General features: G+C 43.6%; 1 protein-coding gene across 1 annotated transcript in view; it reads right to left on the reverse strand.

Moving 5' to 3' along the window:
- Positions 1-195: 195 nt before the first annotated feature.
- DNAH11 (dynein axonemal heavy chain 11) overlaps positions 196-23,496 on the reverse strand; it is a 274,673-nt gene continuing 251,372 nt past the window's right edge. Inside the window, exons 75-82 of the mRNA XM_065398425.1 lie at positions 22,929-23,120; positions 18,455-18,574; positions 12,228-12,470; positions 7,376-7,558; positions 7,183-7,298; positions 6,483-6,595; positions 4,391-4,531; positions 196-443 (exon numbers count right to left, since the gene is read on the reverse strand). Of these exons, the coding sequence (XP_065254497.1) occupies positions 196-443; positions 4,391-4,531; positions 6,483-6,595; positions 7,183-7,298; positions 7,376-7,558; positions 12,228-12,470; positions 18,455-18,574; positions 22,929-23,120 (1,356 nt within the window). The remainder of the gene's footprint in view (positions 444-4,390; positions 4,532-6,482; positions 6,596-7,182; positions 7,299-7,375; positions 7,559-12,227; positions 12,471-18,454; positions 18,575-22,928; positions 23,121-23,496) is intronic.

A 23,496-nucleotide genomic window follows, 5' to 3' on the forward strand; every position in this document is an offset into this window, starting at 1 on the left:
ACAAGTATAAATCTAGTTTATAGAGACAGACACAGGTGGAGGATTTGTACAACATTCATTAGAGCATCATATAACTCTTCACAGTAGGGTGCAATGGGGCAAGATAAAGTGTACATAACAGCTGACTGTGAGAAAAACATTTATCTCCTTTTGACTACATGCTGTGTGACAATACATATGACTGTCGGCTCACTGTTAAACAGCCAAGAGTAAGGCTACTCCTGCAAGTACCCACTTAGCTGACCTCTCCTTGCTCTTCAGATTGAAAGTCCAAACACATGTGGGCCCTCTGGTTTTAGTTTTATATACTGGACATTTATATATGTTTTTGGTTTCCTGTCGATCAATTGGAATAGCTCTTACAAAGATGACTGGCATTGCTGGAGTCAGATCCTTGAGCTGGGCTTCAGCTATGAGCCCTGACTGGATGTCCCATCGTGCTCCTGTATCAAAAACAGACACACAGTTCCAAATGGCACTCAAAATGGAAACTTGAATCATTTGTACATTGCAATGCTGCACTTAATAGTTGCTTAGTAGTAGATACCTTTCCTGAGGATAGAGCAGACGTGGCAAAACTGTAGGTAATCTGTGAGCCATGGTGCAGTTGTGCACACTGCATCTCATCACACAATTCTATCTTAAGCGTAGCTATTAGCATTCCATCCAGAATAAATGACTGTGGTCTATTCTTATGGAAACGTGATACAACATACTTCTACAACTAGAAGAGGGCTGGATTCTCCTCTCACACTAATCTAAATGGAGTAACTCAGGGTACAACCATAAAAAACCCACAGCTGTGACTCTCAGGTCATAGGCTCAGGCTGCAGGGCTTAACACAGCAGTGTAGACACTTGGGCTGAAGCCTGGGCTCTAAAACTTTCCCTTCTCTCAGGGCTTCAGAACCCCAGCTCCAGCCTGAGCCCAAATGGCTACATTAGCCCTGCAGTCCAAGCCAGCTGACCTTGGCTCTTCTGTTGTGGTGTAGACAAGGCATAGACTTGCACAGGAGTTAGAGGCTGACAGAAGAAAAAAGTGTGTTCTTACAAAGAGATTACAGCAAGCCAACTCACTCCAGTGGGCTGTAAAGTCTCAATGGAGAAAAGGCCCAGGTAAGTTTTTACCATGATGTAGCTAGTGAAGGTCAGCCCTATTCCGCACACTAGGGTTAAGCTCAGCAAGCTCATACCTGCTGTGGCAGGTGTTCACACTTGATAGGCCAGATCCTGTAAGCTGTCAAGAGCCCTCAATTGAGTTGAAGGTATGCAGCAGCTCACAGGAATAGGCCCTAAGAGGAGGAAGCTTTTTCAAATTTACATCACTCTTAAAAAAAACAACCCAGTACGTATTGTTACTTTGTGCGTGCAAACTACCCCCCTCATTCCTGAATTCAACACTATTATAAATGCTGGAGGTGAAGTGGGGTTTGGGGTGGAGACTGACCGTTCACAACCCTTGATGTAAGGTTTATAAGGAAATTGAGGAGAGCGTTATTTTGATAGATGTAGAAAGCCATACTGATGTTGGACACGCTACAAGACAGGATAAACCAATGATTAGACTTACAAAGGCAAGCTCATGTTGTACTGACCTTTTAGGAACATAGCTTAATAGGAAACAAAAATATTTGCATCTCTCAGATCTGCATGCAGCTAAGAGCTACAGTAGGCTTGAGTGTGCATGACCACAAAGTTAAAGTTGCCCTGTGGTCGCTTTGTACCCTTCCAAGTGTTGAGTTCTGTAGGTTGCCAGTTGTGGTGAAATATATGACCAGGGTCTCTAAGACTTAAGGGAAAGAGAGGGTAGGAACAAGCTTGTATGGATTAGGCTTAGTGTTTGAGTGTAGTCCAGGGAGTGGGGAGGTAACACCTGTTTGCTACAGCTGATGTAAACCAGAGTTTTGCCTGAGTAAAGAGAAGGTGTTTGAATACGCTGTCCTACATTGCTCTGTTCCCAGATTCCAAGGCCAGAAGGGACTATTGTGATTAGTCTAGACCTGTACAACACAGAACTGGCCCAAAGCAATTCCTAAAGCCAATCTTGATGTTTACAAATTTACACCTTATTTCCTTTCTGAATTTCTCTAGCTTCAGCTTTCATTTATTGGATCATGTTATAACTTTCTCTGCTAGACTGAAGAGTCCATTATTAAATATTTATACCCCATGTAGATATTTATAGACTGATCAAGTCACCCTTTAAGTCTCTTTATTAAATAGAGTGAGCACCTTGAGTCAGCACTGTCAGGCATGTTTTCTAATCTTTTAATCATTCTCATAGCTCTTCTTTGAACCCTCTCCAATTTATCAATATCTTTATTGAATTGTGGACGCTATTCCAGTGCCAAATGCAAAGTTAAATAACCTCTCTACTCTTGTAACATCTAGTATGTGTGTTGGGACATCACTCACAGGTTAAGGTAATACTGCTGGAATGGCATATACCATAACTCTGTATTTCCTGGGATTCAGAAGTTTGTGTTACATTGAGTGTAGCTGAAGTTAAGGTTTGCCTTGTGCCCTTTCAAAAATGTTAACTGTTATTAAATATTCCAAAACGTATAAAGATAACATTTTGGATTAACTTCTCAGCATCCTCGTGTGCCCTAGAATATACTGACTGCATGTTAGTCATTTCACTACCTCTGCATCATCTCCTTGTCTAGCACACCACAGTTCCCCCTCCTGCCTATACACAGGATCCTCAGGGTAAAGGGTTTAGCATAGAGTAAGGAGAGGACAGAGCTGAATCCCTCACTGCACAACACAACTCTCTTCGTTCCACCTCATTCTTCCCTGCAGTGTTCTAACACACCCTGCATTGATACACCTGCAACTTCAAGCCCCTCTCACCCATTAGCGGGGCTATAAGGAACGCATGTACCAGCTGCTATGTAGAGATGCAAAAATCCAGATCTGGGCTCTGGTGCATGAGGAAGGGGCTCTTCCACATCTCTCTGAGCCTTCCATGTTGCAGATAGATGTGAACTACTTCATTCATCTTAATGAACTGCACTGAACATGCCTAGTCCCAGCTCCTCACCCCCATTTCTGCATTGTATGCCTGCTCTCCGTACTATGGGGGAAGAGCAGAAACCTTTGCTAAATGCTTTGATCCCACTTCCATCCTAGAAGCATCAGGGGCAGTGATCCTGGAACCCCTTCTCCACTGCAAGAAGCCGCCTAGGAAAGTATTCCCTAGGTCTGCACCAAAAAATCAGAACCTCAAAATGTTATGAACAGCTCATGTGTATCAGGAACCCCTTGACCCAATGACTTGCTGTCGTCCTTTGATCATGCTCAGTTCCATTGTGCAGGAAACACGATTCCATTACCATAACTGCCTGATAGAAGATTGTATCATTGTCTGTTAAACAAGGCTCATTCCTTGACAACATTTCTGAAGTGAAAGGGTCTGAAAGTTGATTTTACAGCACTTAAAAATCTATTAAACTAGAAGTTTTGCTCTCAGTAAAAACTTCCAAAATGAGCCCCTGCAGAATGCAAGTACAACCAACATGCACGTTCAACCAGCATGAACAGCCCATGTTCTCTGAAAGCTGTTAAGATAGGGTTCAAACATGGAGTGCACAGGTGAAGCTCAGGTTCAATGACCAAGGCATGACACATTAAACCATGCAGTTACTGTGGTGAACGGCCTGAAAACCACCTAATTTCAGAAGATCCCTGTTCTTGCTGCCTGTGCATATTTCATGCTTTTAGGCAGGTCAGTTTAGCTCATGCCAACCTGAAGATTCAAACTTTACCCTGATAACTTTTTCAATATTGCTTCCCCAAAGGGAATTTACTGAGAGAAATTCCAGGTGGTTGAGATCATTTTCGGAAGGATAAGAGTGACTGATCTTTTTGCCCACACCCGAGGGCAAACCTATGTTAGAAGTACCAGGTGATTTTGCAAACTGTTAATTTTTAGAAGAGCCATATCTCAGAAACCCTTTGCTGAAATGACACCAAATTTGCCCCGTTAATGCTACTCTGCACCCCCTTGAAGCACTGATTTCAAGACAATCCAAGTAAGAGCCTTGGAGTCTTTTAAACAGGAAGTGTTTCTTAACCTTAACTATGTGGTGGAGCTGCTGCTCTGTTGTTATACAGTCAGGTTTAATGCTTTGTTAATGGTAGAGTAAGTTTATTAAGTAGAGACACTGGCCATGTCTGAATGTATGAATCCTGGTCTAAACAAACTAAGGACTAACTAAATCCATCATCAGTCCCAAACTCACCAGTGAACTTAGATCTAACTCCATGTGGCGAAAGTAATCCACTTTAGAGTAGCAGAGTGTATACATGAGGCATGCAGAAAAATTCAAACAAACATCAGTCATTATGAGGCGGATGATATTGAGCAATTTAAACAGACATCTTACCTTCCATATAAAGACCACAAATATATGCTCCTTCCCTAGGTGGGTGGCCATAATCTTCTCTGACCTTTTTGGTAACATCTACAGTCAGACACATCTTATCCAAAGGCCAGTCATTCTTGCGGGCCGTGCACTGCATAATAGCTTTAAAAAAGCCAACAGATTACTCTGAGCAGTTCACCAGAGACAATAATTTTAATGCCACAACTGCTCCCCCAGCACCCTGCCCAGGCTTGTTAGAGCCTAAAGCTACACAATTGGGGCTCTGGAAGTTGTTTGCAAGAAATTAATTGTATAAATTGCTTTTGAACTTTTAAGAAATGAAAAACAAACCAAACACCCCATCCAATCAGCTCTCTTGCAACAGAGCAAAATACATTTTCATCTGAGCACAAAAATAGGTGCCTGCTCTCTGATTCGTAATCCAAGCTAGGAATACTGCAGAAGCTACATATTCATTGCTTGTGTCACTCAGTGAGTTGGATGACTAAGGAGTAATATTGACTGGCTCTGATGAAAATCATGATACCTGACAGCAAACTGGATCAACAGGGGCTGAGAGAGAAAGGGGTGTGTGTTTGTATAAGCCTCAGAGCTATGCTCTAGGAATCTGTGGTCTAATGTGAATGGCTAGTTGAATGTCTTTACTGGCTATTGAGAATTTGAATTAAAGCATATTTACAAGTCTCTCTTCATTGTGTAACCCCCATTAGTGCATGGATTTCCAAACTACAGCCTGTGGATCACCAACTGTCCACTGACAGGGCTTGGGATTCTGCAGAATTAAACATTTTGAGACACCAGCAGTCAGGGACTTGAAACTGGTGGGGTGGCAAGTCCCTGAGAGGAATTTGGTTTTACAAACTAGTGGGTAGAATGAAAAGCTGCTGAAGCTTGACAATGGCTTCTAGAGATCTAGGTAGTTGCTTTAGATTCTGAAATCATGCATGTGGGTTGTAAACCATGGGGACTAAGGGCTTGTCTACACTTACCGGGGGATCGACGTGCGGCGGTCGATTTAGCGGGTCTTGTGAAGACCCACTAAATCGACCACAGATTGCTCTCCCATCGACTCCTGTACTCCACCTGAACGAGAAGCACAAGGGGAGTCGACGGGAGAGCGTCTCCCATCGACATCGCATAGTGTGAACCCCGCGGTAAGTAGATCTAAGTACGTCGACTTCAGCTACGTTATTCATGTAGCTGAAGTTGCGTAACTTAGATCGGTTTTTCCCTGTAGTGTAGACAAGGCCTTAGGGAGCAGTTTAAAACTTTAATGCTGAAGATTTTTATCCTGTACTGTAGCAGTACATATACTGGGAAGAATGCCAGACTTTTTCTCACTTCCTTTACACTATTAAAATATTTTACAAGAACAGAAGGAGTGAAACAGAGTGGTACATTAACACATTTAGGTTAAAGAATACTGAATGGAAAAGCTATGGTTACATTAGCAGACTAAGTCTAAGACATCTCTTTTCTTTAATCAAGCACAAAAATATTACTCAGCATCTCTTTCCTTTTCTCACCTCCAGACTTTAACATGATGATTTGGAGACTGAAGACTTATGACGGAGGGAAAAAAAACTATTTCCAGATGCCTGATTGTGCAAACTGTTACTCGTGCCATTAATCCCACTGAGTCACAGGGACTACTTGCATGAGTAAGAAGTACTCCATACAGGATTGGAGCATGTGGGTAGTAGCTCACATAGGTAGTAAAGGCCTTGGATGTACTAAACAAGGTCACCAACACATTTTTTAAAGGGCAGTGTCAAGAATAACAAACATGATATCGTACACTTCTAGAACACATTAGATTGTTAAAAGTGAACATTTTAAACATCTTAATTTGTCTTAATTTATAAGTCTTTTCAACTAGAATATTGAAAATAAACCAGTCTGTTTCTAGCCAATTTCAGTCATCCATTCTCATGCAGTAGCATAATATAGCATCATGAAACACTGCTAACACCTTAAAGGCATGTTTAGGTTAAAAATAAAACCGGTTTGTAAAAACTGTTTCAACTTACAATTTGGAGTTGAAACTATATGACTCTGTCCCTTCAAATATTATTAGCCATTACTAACTCACCAGTCAAAAAAGACTGAGGGTTAAAGAATCCAGAAAGCCACACCACTGCAGGGAGCACAAGATCTTGTGTCCAGGTATCAAGTTCTCGACACCTCATGAGGAGGTCATTAATCCTGAAACAAGAAGCAGCAGGTATTTCAATGCTGACATAGTCATGTGGACAACAGTGACAGTTTCATAAGGATGAAATTCAATCAAGTATAGAGATGCTTTGTACCAGCTGAGCTCTGCATTGTCTCTGTGGGAAGAAAGCATAGGGCTGAAGCAGTCAAAAGATATGTGTAGATTAAGAGGCCAAGGTTAGGGTGGGATTAGCTCTTTTCTGAATCTAGACAAGCACAAAGACAGTAGTGCAAGGAGCCCAGCATGAAAAGGGCTGAGGGACTGATGCCAGTGTGGATCTGCGATTAGGAACACCGTCCAATTAGTCTGTCGGGGCTGCAGTGACATTATTCCTTTTGAAAATGACAGGCCCTCTTGGTTGCACTGTATAATTCCAACTTTGCAGAAAGCATAGAAGGAAAAGTTTAGAAACAATTTAAAGATTAGTATTCCAGCAATATTCATTTTGTCTCGAGTGAAAATGAACTGAATTAAAACGACAGATTTTATATACATGAGAAAGAGCTATACTAGCATTCTCCATGGTAATTAAACAACACGAGTTATGCTATTTGGTAAGGTGCTGAAGCATACTTACCATTGTGCAAGGCCATAGGTGGATGGATAAGCCAGCTTGGTCCATGCATCTGGCACAATATCATAAAGCAATGCTGACTGCTGCGCTTCCATGTCAGGAGAAAATGTCAGCTCCCCCTGTGAAGAATAAGTATATTTGGCGTCAAAGAATTCTGAATAGTTATTCTTTAGTAAAAGAAATTCTCTTTTCTTACCTTCAAACCAAGGTCCAGTTGTTTGAGTGATTTGCGTATTGCCCGAATGAGGAGGTTCATTCTCTCACACTCTTGGAAACAAACAAGGACATAGGGGTTCCGAACAGCGGCCTTCTGCATGATTTCTGTCACGTTAAACTCTTCAGGAAGTTTCTCCAGAATATCATCCAGGACATTCTTAACCTTATCACATCAATACAGACAGAGTGATCAGAAATTGCTGCATTAGGGATTCACACATGTTTAAACATACAAGACCAAGATTATTTGTATTACAGTGGCGCCTAATGGCCCCACACGTGCTAGACACTGTGCAAGACAAACACTCCCTGCCCCAAACAGCTGACAATCTAATACTGATTTTTCATTGCCCAGCCCTGGAATTGGACAAGAGCGCAGATCATTCCTTATTGACTAAATAAGGACTTGTAAACTAAAAGCACCTGACTCGCCAGTTCAACCTCCTGTATTTTGCAAGACTAGACCCTAAAGCCCCCATGCTGTGTGTGGTGAGATAGGAGCAAACCTGGAACAGCCACAGAGGGTCCAACCCTCTGGGAAAAAGATGATGTAGGGAGCAGTCTCATCCCTCTATGCGTAACTGTTGCATTCCTCTCTGCAAAATCTCCATGGCCTATTGGCAACATGGGAGGGGGCGCGTGGCCACAGAAAAGCAGGGAAGTAAGGGACAGGACAGAAGGAGTTACAGTGGACAGGTGACAATCAGTTGCTAAGACATATTCCCCAGTCCACCGGGGGGCGGGGGAGGGGGGGAAAGCACAGGGAGAGCGTGGAAGACATGTAAAGGTGGCAGAGATCCACATGGCTTGAGAGGTATAGTCTCCTGGCACTCCAGCCCCAGGTCACCCCATAATCAGGGCTGGTTTAAGTCAGATAGGCCCAACCAGGGTCTTGAGTCAACTACATCAGAACCTCATGTTTCACTAAAATATATATGTATGTTTGTACCCCTTAGAGTTGCAAAGACAAGCTTGAAAACATGACTGGAGTGTAACCAAAGTTGCAATATTTGCCTGTGGCTGTAGTGCCTGACACAATAGCCCCAAAAAATGAGGGTTGCCTCAGGCATCTCAAAGGGTGTTAACTCACTCTGCCTGCCTGCCTTGCCTTCTGCAAACATGACTATAGCAGGGGATGTGTGTCTGGCATGGGAGGGAAGAGTGCAGCAGGTGCACCCACCCCAGTAGATGCCCCACACAGATGGGGTAAGTGCTGCCCCCCATGGTTGCCACCCATGCCTTAGAGAGGACACTTGCTGTTCCCAAGGAGGGGGAGCCCCTGCTGCCAATTCTGGGGGAAAGAGTGTGCCCCATACTGCTGTTCCTGCCTCTCTGAAATGGGAGGAATGCTCCCCACCACTGAGACTCCCAACATGGGGCGGGGCCATAAGGAGCTGTGGAGGAGCCATGTTGTGGTGTGCCTATGGTACCAAATTGTCTTGATCCAGCTCTGGCCATAGTCTCATTGGTCCACTCTTAGAGAGGAACATGCAACAGATCTCTGGGTACAGCGATTTCTACCTAAGTTTTCTCCTGCAGCTTTTTATGTGGAAGCAAAACACAGGAAGGAATTGCATAGGAAAGTACAAATACAAGATTACGTAGTTCTCACAAATGTCCCCTATAATTTGTATGCGACTAGGTAATGGTCATGACCTGAACAGACATGACACAAGCTGCCTTCACAGAACAGAGAATCATATTTTAAGTTAATTATGAAAATAGTGTGCGCCAAACTCATTAAAACAATCATAGTCAAGTTGCTTTCATTAACAGTAGTTTGCTAGTTGTCAGGAATTCAGGAAGCTAAGCAGTAATGGGGAAAGTTTTTTTTATTGCCAAATAAATCCCCACTCCATCATTCTACTGTATCTTTATAGGGATCAACAGTGCCATCCAAATTTGGCTGAGTTAAACATCTGCTTTTTCCTTATGGAAATTAGATTTTGAGTATGGTAATAGTATGAATGCAAACTGGATATCAAAGGAACATAAGTCCTCTATAGTCAAAATCAGGAAATGCCATTTCAACTTTAACAACTTAGTCATTTCAAAATGCATTGGGCTGAGCTTTAAGTACCAAGTTCCCCTCTGGGGAAGAAGATGGCAGATTTTCTTCTTTCTTGATGAAACTGGAACACTTATAAATGTGAGCACCCTACATCTATTAGCGGGGAAGAAGGGGGGAGAGAGAGAGTGTGTGCGCACTTGCATGCACATTGGCATGTATGTGTACACACACACACACACACACACACACACACACACACACACACACAGAGGTTACAATCTGATCAGATATTTTGTCTTCTACATCTTAAACAAGCAAATGTAATACAAACCTGGTTTCACTTTTTCCCTCCCCAAATTCTAGACTAAATGCAATTTATAATAATAAAATGACATATTTGAAAGCTGGTTTTATAAGGGACCTTTTGAGATTTGAAATCGGGACTTCCCATACCAGTTCAGTCCTTGGCTTCACCGCTGAGCTTTCCAACAACAGATCCAATTGTGAGGTAGCCTTATGTGATATGGATAACAGTCCACAAGGATCTAGTGGCAAACAGCTCATTATGCATATTCTAGGCCAGGGTGGGCAAACTACGGCCTGCGGGCCGCATCTGGCCCATCAGACCTTTTAATCCAGCCCTCGAGCTCCCGCCGGGTAGCGGGGTCGGGGGCTTGACTCACTCTGCGCGGCTCCCAGAAGCAGCAGCATGTCCCCCCTCTGCTCCTATGCATAGAGGCAGCCAGGGGGCTCCGCGTGCTGCCCCTGCCCCAAGCACCAGCTCTTCAGCTCCCATTGGTCGGGAACCGTAGCCAATGGGAGCTGCGGGGGCAGTGCACAGAGCTGCCTGGCGTGCCTCCGTGTAAGAGCTGGAGAGGGGACATGCCGCTGCTTCCAGGAGCTGCTTGAGGCAAGCGCCACCTGGAGGCTACACCCCTGACCTCCTCCCACGCCCCAACCCCCTGCCCCAGCCCAGAGCTCCCTTCTGCACCCTGAACTCATCCTTGGCCCCACCCCAGAGCCTGCACCTCTAGTCGGAGCCCTCGCCCCCTCCCACACCCCAACCCCCAATTTCATGAGCATTCATGGCCCGCCATACAATTTCCATACCCAGAAGTGGCCCTCAGGCCAAAATGTTTCCCCACCCCTGCTCTAGGCCTCCAAATAGCCACTTGATGGTACTTTACCAGGAATCTCAGAACTCTGGGCATCTTGAAAAATTGCATAGGTGCTGCTCTGCCTAGCAGTGAAGTGAGAGGAGCCTCTTGAAACCAGCATGATCAGTCTTCATCTGTTGTATTGTGAAACCCCGATTCTTAATGTCAAGGAGTTAAGATACTGGGGTGCACCTCTGTCATTACTTGTTTATGTGTCTTACCAATCTCACCCCTTCCTGCATGTACTCTGTTACTACTCCATGCTGCTTTGCAGTCATGCCTAAAACTAGTCATTTTATTTCTAGTGGAAGCAATTTTGGCTGTATGAAAATACCTGGGTTATTCCTGACACTAAATAGAACTGCATAATATATCAGCACATAGAGCACCACCAAGAGCTCTCTCTATTTAGGTGCTTATATGGCCCCCATTATTGCAGTATCTGATTGCCAGTTAAGGATTTATGGGTTTATCCCCTCAGCACGCCTATCCCATTATTAAATATATGTTGTACATATGGGGATCTGAGGCCCAGAAAGTTTGAGGGGCAGATTCTCTTCCCACATCTGCTCTATTTGCACCACTTAGGTGGCCCAAAGAGCGCAGAAGCTTCCTGCAAGTCCCCTGCTAGGGATACTCCTTATGAGGGAGAGTCGCCAGCAAGCTTAGACCTAGGTGTTCTGGCTCCTAGACCTTCTTGCTGCATCTCCACAGAGCTGTGGGCAAGGGGGATTGTCTGAAGCATACTTGCTCTCGCTATCCCCAGCTGGCATAGAGGCCCTAGGGGACTATTGCCATGGCAGAAAAATCAGGGGTCCATAAGTGCCTTCCTGACAGTCCCCCACTCGGCTGCACTCAGTGGAAGCTGGACACAGCAGAAAATTTTCCCCTAAATGATTTGCTCAGAATCACATGGGAACTCTGTTTCAGAGCTGGGAATTGAAGCCTGATCTTAACCACATCAGTACCAGGCACTTAAAGTAAAAATTGAAGTAGCTGTCAAGCAGAGGCGTAGCGAGCGCCCTCCGTACCCTCCGACCGGAGGGGGCCCCACAAGGAAGGGGGCCCCTAAAAGTGGCAAAATAAATACCGCATTCCAGTTTCTGCATTGTAAGGGGCCCCGCCCGGACATATGTTCGGAGGGGGCCACCGTTCGGAGGGGGCCACGTTCTTTATTGCTACGGCCCTGCTGTCAAGGTAAAATGTTACCTGCTTCCTAACTGACAATTTATAGAAAATGGCAGGGAAGGGGAAGAAAACCAGAATCAGACAAACCTTAACATTATGTTTTTCTAAGTCAGTGTTTCTTTGCTCTTTAAAAAAAAAATGAAGATAGATTTATTCACTGGCACCCCAGCTTTCATTCAAAGGGATAATGGCATCAGTGGTTTCCATTAAAAATTAAACATTTCTCTTATTTTATTTATGGGCCCAAATTCATCCCTGATGCAACCCTGAGTTACACCAAGTTTAAATTTGACCTGTTGTTGTTATTTATAATAGCTGAGCTTATCTTGGTAAACTGGGTAAATTTCCCATTATCAGAAGTTAACTCTCTCAGTGAAATAATGTGATACGATATATGCTCCGTTTTTAGTGGTATCCCCTGGCACTATGAGAAACATTCCTATGGGAAACATGATTAAGAAAAACCACCACCTTACCTTTTCCTCTGGAGACTGTCCTGATTCCTCTCCTACCAATAAATTCCTGGGCTGCATTTCCAAGAGAGTTCTGAAAAGATTCTCTGATGTCACTGTCAAGAATTCGATCTCAGCATTGGGATGGAGTCCATATAACACTGGGCTTTCAGCTGGAAGCATTTCATCTATGTACTTATGGTATCCAGCATAATCCAAATGTGGGGGTGCTAGGAAACCTGGTGCCAATGCAAGTTCTCCTTCAAGCTTCAAAAAGAGAACGAATAACATTACTGTCAGTTCTTAAAAAAAAAATAAAAAAAAATTCCATTGCCAGGAATTAAGTTCACTGGAAGCCTGTTAGAAGTGCCAACTACCTTCTGCCACAATGAAATATGGTTATTAAGTATTCTTATTACAATTATGAACTAACGACACACATTTCTAAAGATCCCATCACCATAGTATTGAGGTGCCTGTACTATCCCTCACTTTCAGACGTGTGGTGTTAGGGCCATTTTATATACCCACCTGCAGCCCCATTACTGTAATATCAGAGCAAATATTAATGAATTTATCCCCTCAACACTGCCCTGAGTGGTAAGGAATTATTACTATCCAATTCTATAGGTGAGAAAACGGTGGCATAATGAGCTGGAGTAACTTGCTCAGAATCACTCAGGACATCTGTGGCAGAGGCAGGAATAGAACCTAGATCTCCTGAGTCCCAGTCAAGTGCCTTAACCACAAGATTGTATTGTTTATTATCATCATCATTAAATATTTATATTGTGATATCATCTACAGCCTAGCCAAGTCAGGGTGCAGTACAGACATCTAGCAAATGTATGCTCCTGCCTGAAAGACAAGACATTACAAGGTGCATGAGAAAAAAAGCACACCAGAGTGGGTGGTGGTGGAGACAGGGTAACATAATAACTGGATATGAGCCATATTTAGCCAGACAGGAGCAGCAATCCCAACTCATCACCTGCTTAGTCACCATCAGGTGGCAGGTTTCTGTGTGCATTACAGCCTCCGCCTTCTTCGTTCCACCTAGCTCCTAACATCCAAGAGGTGAAATGCAGAGGAAGGCCATGTTTACTCTCCATTCCACCTCTCAGCTGGTAAGTGTCTTGCAAAGAGAGAGGAATTTTGTATTGCACACTGAAAGTGGCAAGGTTTGGCCTCAACTGGATAGTCAATGGTAATAAGTTTCACAGCTGAGAAAGCCTTGTTCCTTATTGCTGGATTGAACCTGGATTCCACCAGCTGCAGTGTCTCTATAGAACACAGTTGCCATGGCAAGCTGCAGAGAGAGTCTGTCTCTGAGGTAGGCAGGCCCTTACCCCTTTAGGACTTTAAAAATAAGAATCAGGGTCATAAAAAGATCTAGAATTGAATATGCAGCCAGTGTGCAGCTCAGTGCACTGGTGTGATGTGCTGTCCATGGTCTGGCCTACCTAGCAGCGATAACATAGGGAAAATAAAAGCAATAATACACACATACAATTGCATTAGCTCTTTGCTTTCCTGCACTCTCACTTCTGAGCTGCAAGGACTTCAAAGAGTCCTTTGAATTCTGTGTTACAGGCCAGAATGGTCCCACTCCAGTCTGGAGTGTCATCTTGTTGAAAAAAATTTTCTGGTTACAAGAGCCTTTTTTCAAGACAGCCACTTATTTTGATGTGGGGTCTATTCCATATAGCCACACTAAACTTCAAAGGCATTCTGGTATTTTGCGAAGTCAAGAACAAGCCACAGACAATCAGAAGTTATTCTGGTCTTACATCCAGCCATTTACTGTGGAACCTGCACTACAGATAGGGTTGCCAGGCACCTGGTTTTCAACCGGAATGCCTGGTCGAAAAGGGATCTTGGCGGCTCCGGTCAGCACAGCTGACTGGGCCAATAGAAGTCTGGTCAGCAGCATAGCGGGGCTAAGGCAGGCTCCCTGCCTGCCCTGGCCCCACGTGGCTCCCAGAAGGGGACAGAATTTCCCTCTGGCTCAAGGTGTGGCAGGTTTGTATAATTTTTGGTGGTGCCCAGAACGGGTCCAAGTCCCGCCCCCTCCCAACACCTGCCTAAGGCTCTGGGAGGGAGTTTGGGTGCAGGAGGGGTGCGGGCTCTGGGCTGGGGCAGGGGGTTGGGGGCAGGCTCTGAGAGGGAGTTTGGGTGCAGGAGGGGGGTTGGGCTCCGGGAGGGAGTTTGGGTGCGGGAGGATTGAGGGGTTGGGCTCTGGACTGGGGCAGAGGATTGGGGTGCAGCAGAGGGTGAGGCTCTTACCTCAGGCGGCCCCCAAAAGTGACCGGCACATCCCTCTGGCAGCGGCTCCTAGGCGGGGGGGCCGGGAGGTCTCCGCACACCGCTGCTCACAGGCACTGCCCCCCAGCTCCCATTGGCTGCAGTCAGAGCCGTAACTAGGAATTTTTGTGCCCGAGGCAAGGGACGGGGCGGCATGTCCGGCTCTTCGGTGGCAGGTTCCTCTCGGACGGAAGGACCTGCCGCCGAATTGCCGCCGTTCTTCGGCAGCAAGTCCTTCCCTCCGAGAGGGACTGAGGGACCCGCCACCGAATTTCCGCTGAAGAGCCGGACATGCCGCCCCTCTCCCTTGCCAATGACCGGCAGCAATTCAGTGGCAGGTCCCTCAGTCCCTCTTGGAGGGAAGAACTTGCCACCGAATTGCTGTCGAAGGAGAGACTTTCTGCGCCCCTCATCTTCCGCACCCGAGGCAAGTGCCTCACTCGCCTCACCCTCATTACAGCACTGGCTACAGTTCCCGGCCAATGGAAGCTGTGGAGTCAGCGCTCAGGGTGGGGGCAGGGCATAGTAACACACACACACACCCCGGGGCTGCAGGAACGTGCCGGGCACTTCCGGGAGTGGCACGGAGCAAGGATGGGCAGGAAGCTGCCTTAGCCCCACTGCACTGCCAGTGGTGGTGACGGCAGCCGGGGGTCCCCAGGCCCTTTTAAATCACCTGGGGGAGGCAGGCGGGGCCGGGAGAAACTCCCGGGGAGGCATGCAGGGGCGGCAGGTGGAGCTGGGAGAGAGACTAGGCCCTGAACATTGGTGGAGCTGGGCCCCCAGGCCCTGAATATTCCTGGAGCATGGGCACCATGGGCCCATATAACTCGCCACCCCTAGCTCCCCTCCTAGGTGGAGGCACGGTTGTGGGGGGCTCTGCGTTCTGCCCCCACGCTGCCTCCGGGAACTGCGGCCAATGGGAGCTGCGGGGGCAGCACCTGTGGTTGAAGGCAGCGTGCAGAGTCGCCTGGCCGTTCCTCCGCCTAGGAGCTGGAGGGAAATGATGGCTACTTCAGGGAGCCGCCTGAAGTAAGTTCCTCCCAGAGCCCACACACCTCCCACACTCCAACCCCCTGCCCCAGCCCTGAGCCCCCTCCCACACCCAAACTCCCTCCTACAGCCCACACCCCCTCCCACACCCCAACCCCAGCTGTGAGCCCCCTTCCGCACCCAAACGCCATTCCAGAGCCTGCACCCCCTCCCTCACTCCAAACCCCTCAGTCCCACCTCAGAGCCTTCACCCCCAGCCCAGAGCCTGTACTGCCTCCCACACCGTATCCCCTCCCTCAGCCTAAAGCCCCCTCCCACACTCCGAACCCCTCATTTCTGGCCCCACCCCAGAGCCTGCACCCCCAGCCAGAGCCCTCACCCCCTCCCGCACCCCAACCCCCTGCCCAGCCTGGTGAAAATGATCGAGTGAGCGAGGGTGGGGGAGCGCACGCAATGGAGGGAGTGGGGGGATAGAGTGCGTGGGGGCGGGGCCTCTGAGAAGGGGTGGGGCAGAGCCTCGGGAAGGGGCAGGGCAGGGGCAGTGAAAGGGTATGCGGTTTTCTGCAATCGGAAAGTTGGCAACCCTAACTACAGACCTCACCTACAATGATCATCTCAAGATACCACTTTAAAATAGCCCTAAGGTTTCCAGTAAAATTCTATTCTACCTTCAGTTAAAGGCCACTTCTCTTAGTTAGTCTATATTGTCTAGTCTCTTTGCCCTGATCTACACTGGGGGGAGGGGGGGGGTCAACCTAAGATACGCAACTTCAGCTACACCGCCGTGAAGACGGTGGCGAGTCGACCGCTGCCGCTCCCCCGTTGACTCCGCTTCCGCCTCTCGCGAGCTGGAGTTCCGGAGTCGACGGGAAGCCCCCTTTGGTGGGCACTTAAAATAGGTCTAACTGTATTTTTTCCGGGTTCATACGCACAACAGGACACTGCAAGCTATGGTTTATAGTGGGAACCCATTGCTTCTTTGTCTTTGGCCACATACCAACCACCACATACAACATAAGGCAAAATCTCAGTACAACACTCACTCCATCCTGCCTTATTGATTAAATTTGCAGCTAATGAATTCACCAGGAGTGCCAATAAGTAAAGACAAGTCACTTTTCCAGCTAAACATAAAAAGACAACCACACTGATTAAATGTATTTGTTGCCATATCCGTTTGTGTTTACTTGGCTGCCAATCCATAAAGGAGTTCTCGTTTCCTCTGGTAATTTAGGGGAGTAACATTGTCCTATTACAACAAAAGCTTGAAAATGTATCATCTCATTATTTAAAACATCAGTGGATCTGTACTCAGGGTTGGGTACCTAAACTTTCCAAAGGGCATACAAATACCAGTGATTCTCCTCAGGTTCCACCACCTACATTTATTTTACAATTATTTGAATGAAAGTTCAGGCTTGTGAAGGTTAATGGACTGCCTAGGCTGGAAACAGTAATTCTTTACTTATCCATAGGCAAGACACAGAGCAGGAACAGCGGAATGAGCTTCCCACACTAACCCCATGACCTCAGCTGTCATTTGGAGAAATCAGCCTCTGTAGAGGTCAGAAGTACAGTAGTGTTTATCCTTCCATCTCCATGGTAACTAACTCCAGCGTCTTCTTCTGAATAGTGACTTCCAATTGTATTAAACTGAGTGTGGCTTTTTGACATATGAAAACCTGCTCATTAGGGATTGAGGAGACACAAGCATACTCATTTCACTTAGAACCTTCAAGGCAGACTTCAACTGCAGTGCCAAGGGTTAAAAGTGCATTTCCCCTAAGTTATCCAAGCTCCAGAAATGATCTGCTCAAGGCTTACATGTTAATTCTCCACTGCCCCCCACCCATAAGCTGTTTGGACAAGGCAAAATAATAAAATTGTAAAGGCCATTTTAAAAATCTGTTCACCACTCTTTTCAGTATAGTCATTTCTCCACTCTTTGACTAGTCAATAAACCTAAGAGAAGCAGCCAGAGAAATTTAGAGTAAAGTAATACTAACACAGTCATTGGGATTTCTAGAAAGAAAATTAGGTAAATCCAGGATTTTTCATGCTTTATGTTCTCTCTCAACACTGAAACAACTAACTCTGCTTATGATGCAGAAGCTGTGGTTTTAGAAACATTTTTGGAAATTTTGCACGTTGGACGGATGGACAATGCTGTCCAACTCCAGATTTCTAAGATTAATATACATTGTGTTACATACATCTGTTAGTGGTGGTGGTGTTGGTGTGGAGTGGTTTGCTATAGCTGCAGCAAAGAGTCAGAAATTCAGTAGGAGTGGCAGAAAGGGAGAAGCGGTCTATTACTGCTTCTCATATTCTGAAAACACCGGAAAAGGAGGGAAAGCCATTCTGCTCTGATGCTTTTCATGAGCAAGAAAAGAAAATATAAGACAAGTACGTGTAGGTTCTTGGGTGTCTGGTATGTGTGTCACTCTGTGGTGCTATCACTGAAATATCTTTCAATTGTGCAGCTTTTTTACCCCACCAAGAGCTTTCAAAACATGAGTGCATCAAAGAGGGGTTAATTTTTAATAGGAAAACCCGTTACCTAAATACACTGTTCAGAATGCAGTTCAGTTGGCCACTCAATACACTATATAGTATTGTTACAAAACACTTAATACATGTTGCTAAACTACAGGTATTTGCAAAAGCACTTAAGTAAGCAATATACCAAGTCACAAAAGCCTTGCAGACGATTTTTTGTGTGTGAAGTACTGCACTCATTACAAATTGGATCATTTATTCCAAGACAGATATACAAGATTTTTGTATGGATGGGGTGGGGCTGAGTGTCACCTCAAAATGCTTCAGCTCTTAGCAAATCAGATCATTGAAGAAATATTCATCATGATGTTTAATGTATTAAAACTAAATATAAAATATTTTATTTCTTGTAATATTTAAAAATTAGAGCTCTTTATGTACATATAAAAAATTACCATAGCCGGGCTCATGAATTCCTCTAAATACATATGACACAGCTTGCGGTCCCAGTCATCAGTGATGTGTCCACCATACATAATCTCACCAAAGAGATAACGCAAATCTTCCCACGGAACCTACCGAAGATAATGGAATGCATAATTAAACAAACAACAACTCAGCTTTCCAAAGGACAAATCAAAGTCACACAGAATAATAATGCATGAAAAATGCTTCATCAGAACAAAAGAAAATCAAAACACTTTCCTGAGAAGTTGCATGCATTAGATGCTCTCATTATTTTGTATTTAGAAAATAACCATACTGCAATGTGGTTTTTTTTAAAATTCCAGTTATAGGTGTATATATAAATAGCTGATTAAAAAATATCAAGGTTACAGTTAAAAATCACCAATTGTGCAAACCAATATCAATTGAGTCATAAGTTATGATTTTTATCCTACCCCTTATAAAAATCTTTTAAGGAGCAAAGTACATTTTCAAAACACTGCATGAGGTAAGAGAACATAACTAATTGACAAATATATGTATTTCCCTATCCAGACCTTTGAAAACATAGTCCTTATGAGCAACTGGAAGGAAACCTACTAACTACTATGTCTGTTTTAAGGGGGAAAACAAAAACTTTTATCTGATTGTAGTTTTTTATATCTCCTCTCTAGAAAATGCTGAGGAAGTGAAAGTCTATATTGTTTGAATTTGGGATGCATTCAAGAATTTCAGTAAAAATGGAATTAATATTTATGCCATCACTACCAAATTGCTTGAGGATTATGTTAATTGCAGTTATGGTCATAGTGCCATACCTCCAGTTTCTGATTAATGATAGTAGCATATTTTACTCAAGAAACCACTGTCTTTTTTTTTTAAATTTGGCTTAGCAAGATTCAAAGCCTCTCTTTGCTATCCTTGATATGCCAGTTTGTGATGAAGCCTTTCCAGACAGAAACCTTTACACCCTCAGGGGCAGTATTTGCCTCCTAACAGTTCAAATAAAAACTTAATTATAGGCTTTGTATGTTGCATGATGTGACAGAACTGAACAAGTAAAATAGCTACAGCTATTCCAGTGTACTTGCTACAAGTTTATTTGAATTTGAATAAGTGAAAGTCTTATTGCACCTTCCTTTTAAACTGGTTTGAACTGAATGAAAAAGAGAAAGAAGTCACCAGAATGTAATAAACTATGCTACATACTGTCTCAGGAAAGGCTGAACAGCACATCTCTAAGAAAAATATTAACAACTTTTGGTTCAGAATAAAAAGGAATAAACTCACAATTAAACAAGTTTTTCTCCTTATTGGCTATAAAAATGCAACTAATACATTCCTCAATCTACTATATATTTATTTCAATACACTGGTATTTGTTGGTAAGGAAATTGCCTTTTCTCTTTGTGCCAGATAACCTTGTTCAAAGTGTTTGCGTCTTAGAAGAGTATAGCAATATTCTAATTCAGTATAACCTCAATTAGCCACATGTCATGGGGGACATTGACAATGTTTAGATAATCAAGGCTTCTGATTTAAGAGAGAAATTTCAGTGTAATCACGAGAGATCAGGGACATGTTCTCTGTTTTGGATAAAAGGGCTTTTTGGATAACAGGTCTGCATAATTAACATTGTACTCTGTAGGAAATTAGCCTGATGTGTTCATGGAGACTGAAATTCAACCTCCACACTACTCAAGTCCTGCACAGGGGCTATGCTGTAGGAGGAGTTTACCTACTGAGCAGCTGCACAGGGGCGCCTATACAATTGCATGCCACAGGAAAGGTCTCGTATATACTGGTACAGAAGGCCACATAGTGGAAGGATCAAATGGCCCCAATACTCTACACAGCTGGTCACTGTTCTATCCCATATACTTGAAAAACAAGTGTGGTGGGTGAAGGAGTGGGTTGAACAGCAGCTGTGCACCTGGGCCCTGTGTTGATTTTGTTTCCACAACCACTCTGAATTCCACTTGCAGAGAGCTCATATACTTGGGCTTTGTGTGGGCGAAGGGAATTTCACCCATGGGGAAATGGATTGGGTTGTGTCAGCTAAGAGCCACAAGAGAATTAAGTGTCCAAAGATAAGGTCCTCAGCTGGTGTAAATTGTCATAGCAGCACTGACTTCAATGAAGCTGTGACAATTTTTACCCCAGCTGAGAATCTGTCTCCCAGTCTTCAACATTGACTTTGTGCTCCGTGGGTCAATTCTTGCTGCTCTAACTTACGAACGCAAGTAGTCCCATGAGTAAGGTGAGCAGGATTTGGCTCTGTCTTCACACTACATTTGATTTCTCTTAAGACTCCTTTTTTCCTCTTGTATCTACATTTTAAAATGACCATAAAGCTACAATGCAATGTGCTATAACCTGCTCACCCACAAATTATTAATATGAAAAGTATGCAATACTACCAAAAGGCAAGGTTAAGTAATTCTCTCTCCTGCCCCCCCACCTGAACTAGTATTTATATAATAAGATTCCAGGAATGTCACACTGTGTGTCCCTCTGAAGCCTAAAATGTCTGTTGACTCCGTATGAAGCAACGGAGGCAGCTACAAGTATGGCCAAAAACTCTTTTTATTCAGAATATCACCAGATTGAATAATCTCTGGTTGTTGTGGTCTGTTACCATATAGTTTTCTAAGTTTTCAACCATTTTTTACTTTACAGATTATACCCAGGCAGTGGACAGCTACAGTAAGGCATGTGTCTATGCCACACCAAGAGTCGTAGGCCAAGTCTACACTATCACTTACTTTGGTATAACTTACGTCACTCAGGGGTGTGAATAAGCCACCCCTTCGAGTGACATAAGTTATACCAATCCAAGCGCCAGTGTGGACAGCGCTATGTCAGCAGGAGAGCTTCTCCCGCCAATGTAGCTACCACCTCACACAGAGGTGGATTTATTACACCAACAGGAGAGCTCTCTCCCATCAGCATAGAGTGTTTTCACCAGATGTAGTGATGTAGTACTTCTATTGTAGACTGGCCCATTGATAACTATGAGATCAGAAGTAACTCAACCAATCACCATCCTTACTTTACAGCTAATTTGCATGTAAAAGTTTAATTGGTTATATATGGGAGACTGAACAAATGGTGGATTACTTGGCCAAACTGCCACACCTGTGCACCCAACTGACATCCACACAAATCAACAGAACCACCCACACAACCAGCAACATCTGTCGAGTCAGTGTGAAGTGATGGACGCAAAAAGAAGTATGGTTGAGAGCTCTTTGTTTAGAATATCATTAGATTCAATCATTGCTGAGATTCGTGGTCTGTTACCAACCAATTTTTAAATTCTCAGCCATTTTTGGCCTCTTTTTAATTTTTTTTAAACACACACGACTTTATAAATTATACCTATATGACAGCATGGCTTTCAGCTACTAGTAGCTACTTATTAAGCTTATGAGTAGTTATTTTGAGAACAGAGCCTAAAGAGAAAAGGAGATTTATCAGTAAAGAAAAATAAGGGTTAGAATAAGTTGATTTTACAGAGTCATTTTCTAAATGAGAACCATTGTTAAATCATCACTATAAAATTAAGCAATTATTTCAAATGTGACACTAAATACCAAATGAAGGAAATTCAATTTCATGTCCTATTAGCAAAAAGGATCAGTGAAAAGAAAAAAAGGAAAACAAGAACAAATACATGTAATGACTACAAACCGGGACACACAAGTAAATGTATGTCATTGAACGTAACATGTCACATATTTTTTTTAAAAACCCTCTGCTGATCTCCGAAATGTTTAAGTTATTGAAAAAGGTGGTATCAGAGGACCTACTTACTATCTACCCCATTAAATGCTGAATAATCATTGCTATTATTCAGGCTTTGGATTTACAGAACTTAAAAAATGACATTAACTGAGCATTTAAACCACACAACTGTAAAATATGCTATCGCTTAGAAATAAAATCACTCATCTACCCTTAACTTCCACTCGGGGGAACATTACAGAGAAAGTCACAACAAGGTGGTATCCTTAATACATAATAATGACACATGCAGGAAATGCACCATTATTTATACATGTGACGTGTTGTAAATTGCTTCCATCATCAGAACTAATTGTAGTGATTATTAATGCAGTGTTATGAACTGTCAGAATTGCTGTATGTAATTACATTTGTGCAAATGCTTCATTACCTGCCTAATGAATTTGGCATATATGCACATGTAAACCACTGTTTTTGTTAACATAATGAAGGACATTTTTTTTTTTTGCGCTAAGCTGCTGATGTGGAACTGGTTTGACCTATATTATGAAGTTCAAGCATCCACTACTGAAAAACCTTTGATCTGGTATATTTTCATACTCAGCAATAGATGCATATAATGTAAGCTATTTTAATAACAGCTGCACAGAGAAATTATGTCCCACTCCTTCAGTATCCAAGACTGACAGATTCAGAACAATCTTGGTAAGAGGTTACTTGACCACTAATTCTTACTTTAGTGTGTGCCTCTAAATAGTTGTAGAGGACATTGACACAAATGGTGAGATCTCCAGTATTGAAAGGATATCTTTGATTCCAGCCTTGCGGTCCAAACTTGAGCCTCCCAGACACACAAGTATGAAAGTAGCACAGAGAAAAGAGTATGCTTTTAAACTCCGTCTCCCTGGAGCACAATTCAAGTGTATCCTGCCAAAGAAGAAAAGCAATGTTTTTATTCAATGACCATTACGTTATAGGCGTAGTTGCCTTACTTGGGCCAATGGGACTACTCACACATTTGAAGTTAAGCAAATGGAGCGGTGTTTGCAAGATTGGAGCCTAAGTATTTTTCACTCTATATACTTTTTATTATAGTTAAACAGAATTGTTGACCAGATAATTTATCTTTTTATATAAGAAGGAGCACTGTACTGCCCTTATGGAAGAGGCCTATAGAATTTAGTAGGATTTAACCCAATTAGACTATAGAAATTAAATAAGTTTTTTTATATATGATTTTTATTACTTAAAAACCATATAATTTAATAGAGGATATTTTTTATAAAATAGACCACCTTAAAGA

Source organism: Emys orbicularis, chromosome 2, assembly GCF_028017835.1.
Source record: "Emys orbicularis isolate rEmyOrb1 chromosome 2, rEmyOrb1.hap1, whole genome shotgun sequence".
In the NCBI taxonomy this organism is placed as follows: domain Eukaryota; kingdom Metazoa; phylum Chordata; order Testudines; family Emydidae; genus Emys; species Emys orbicularis.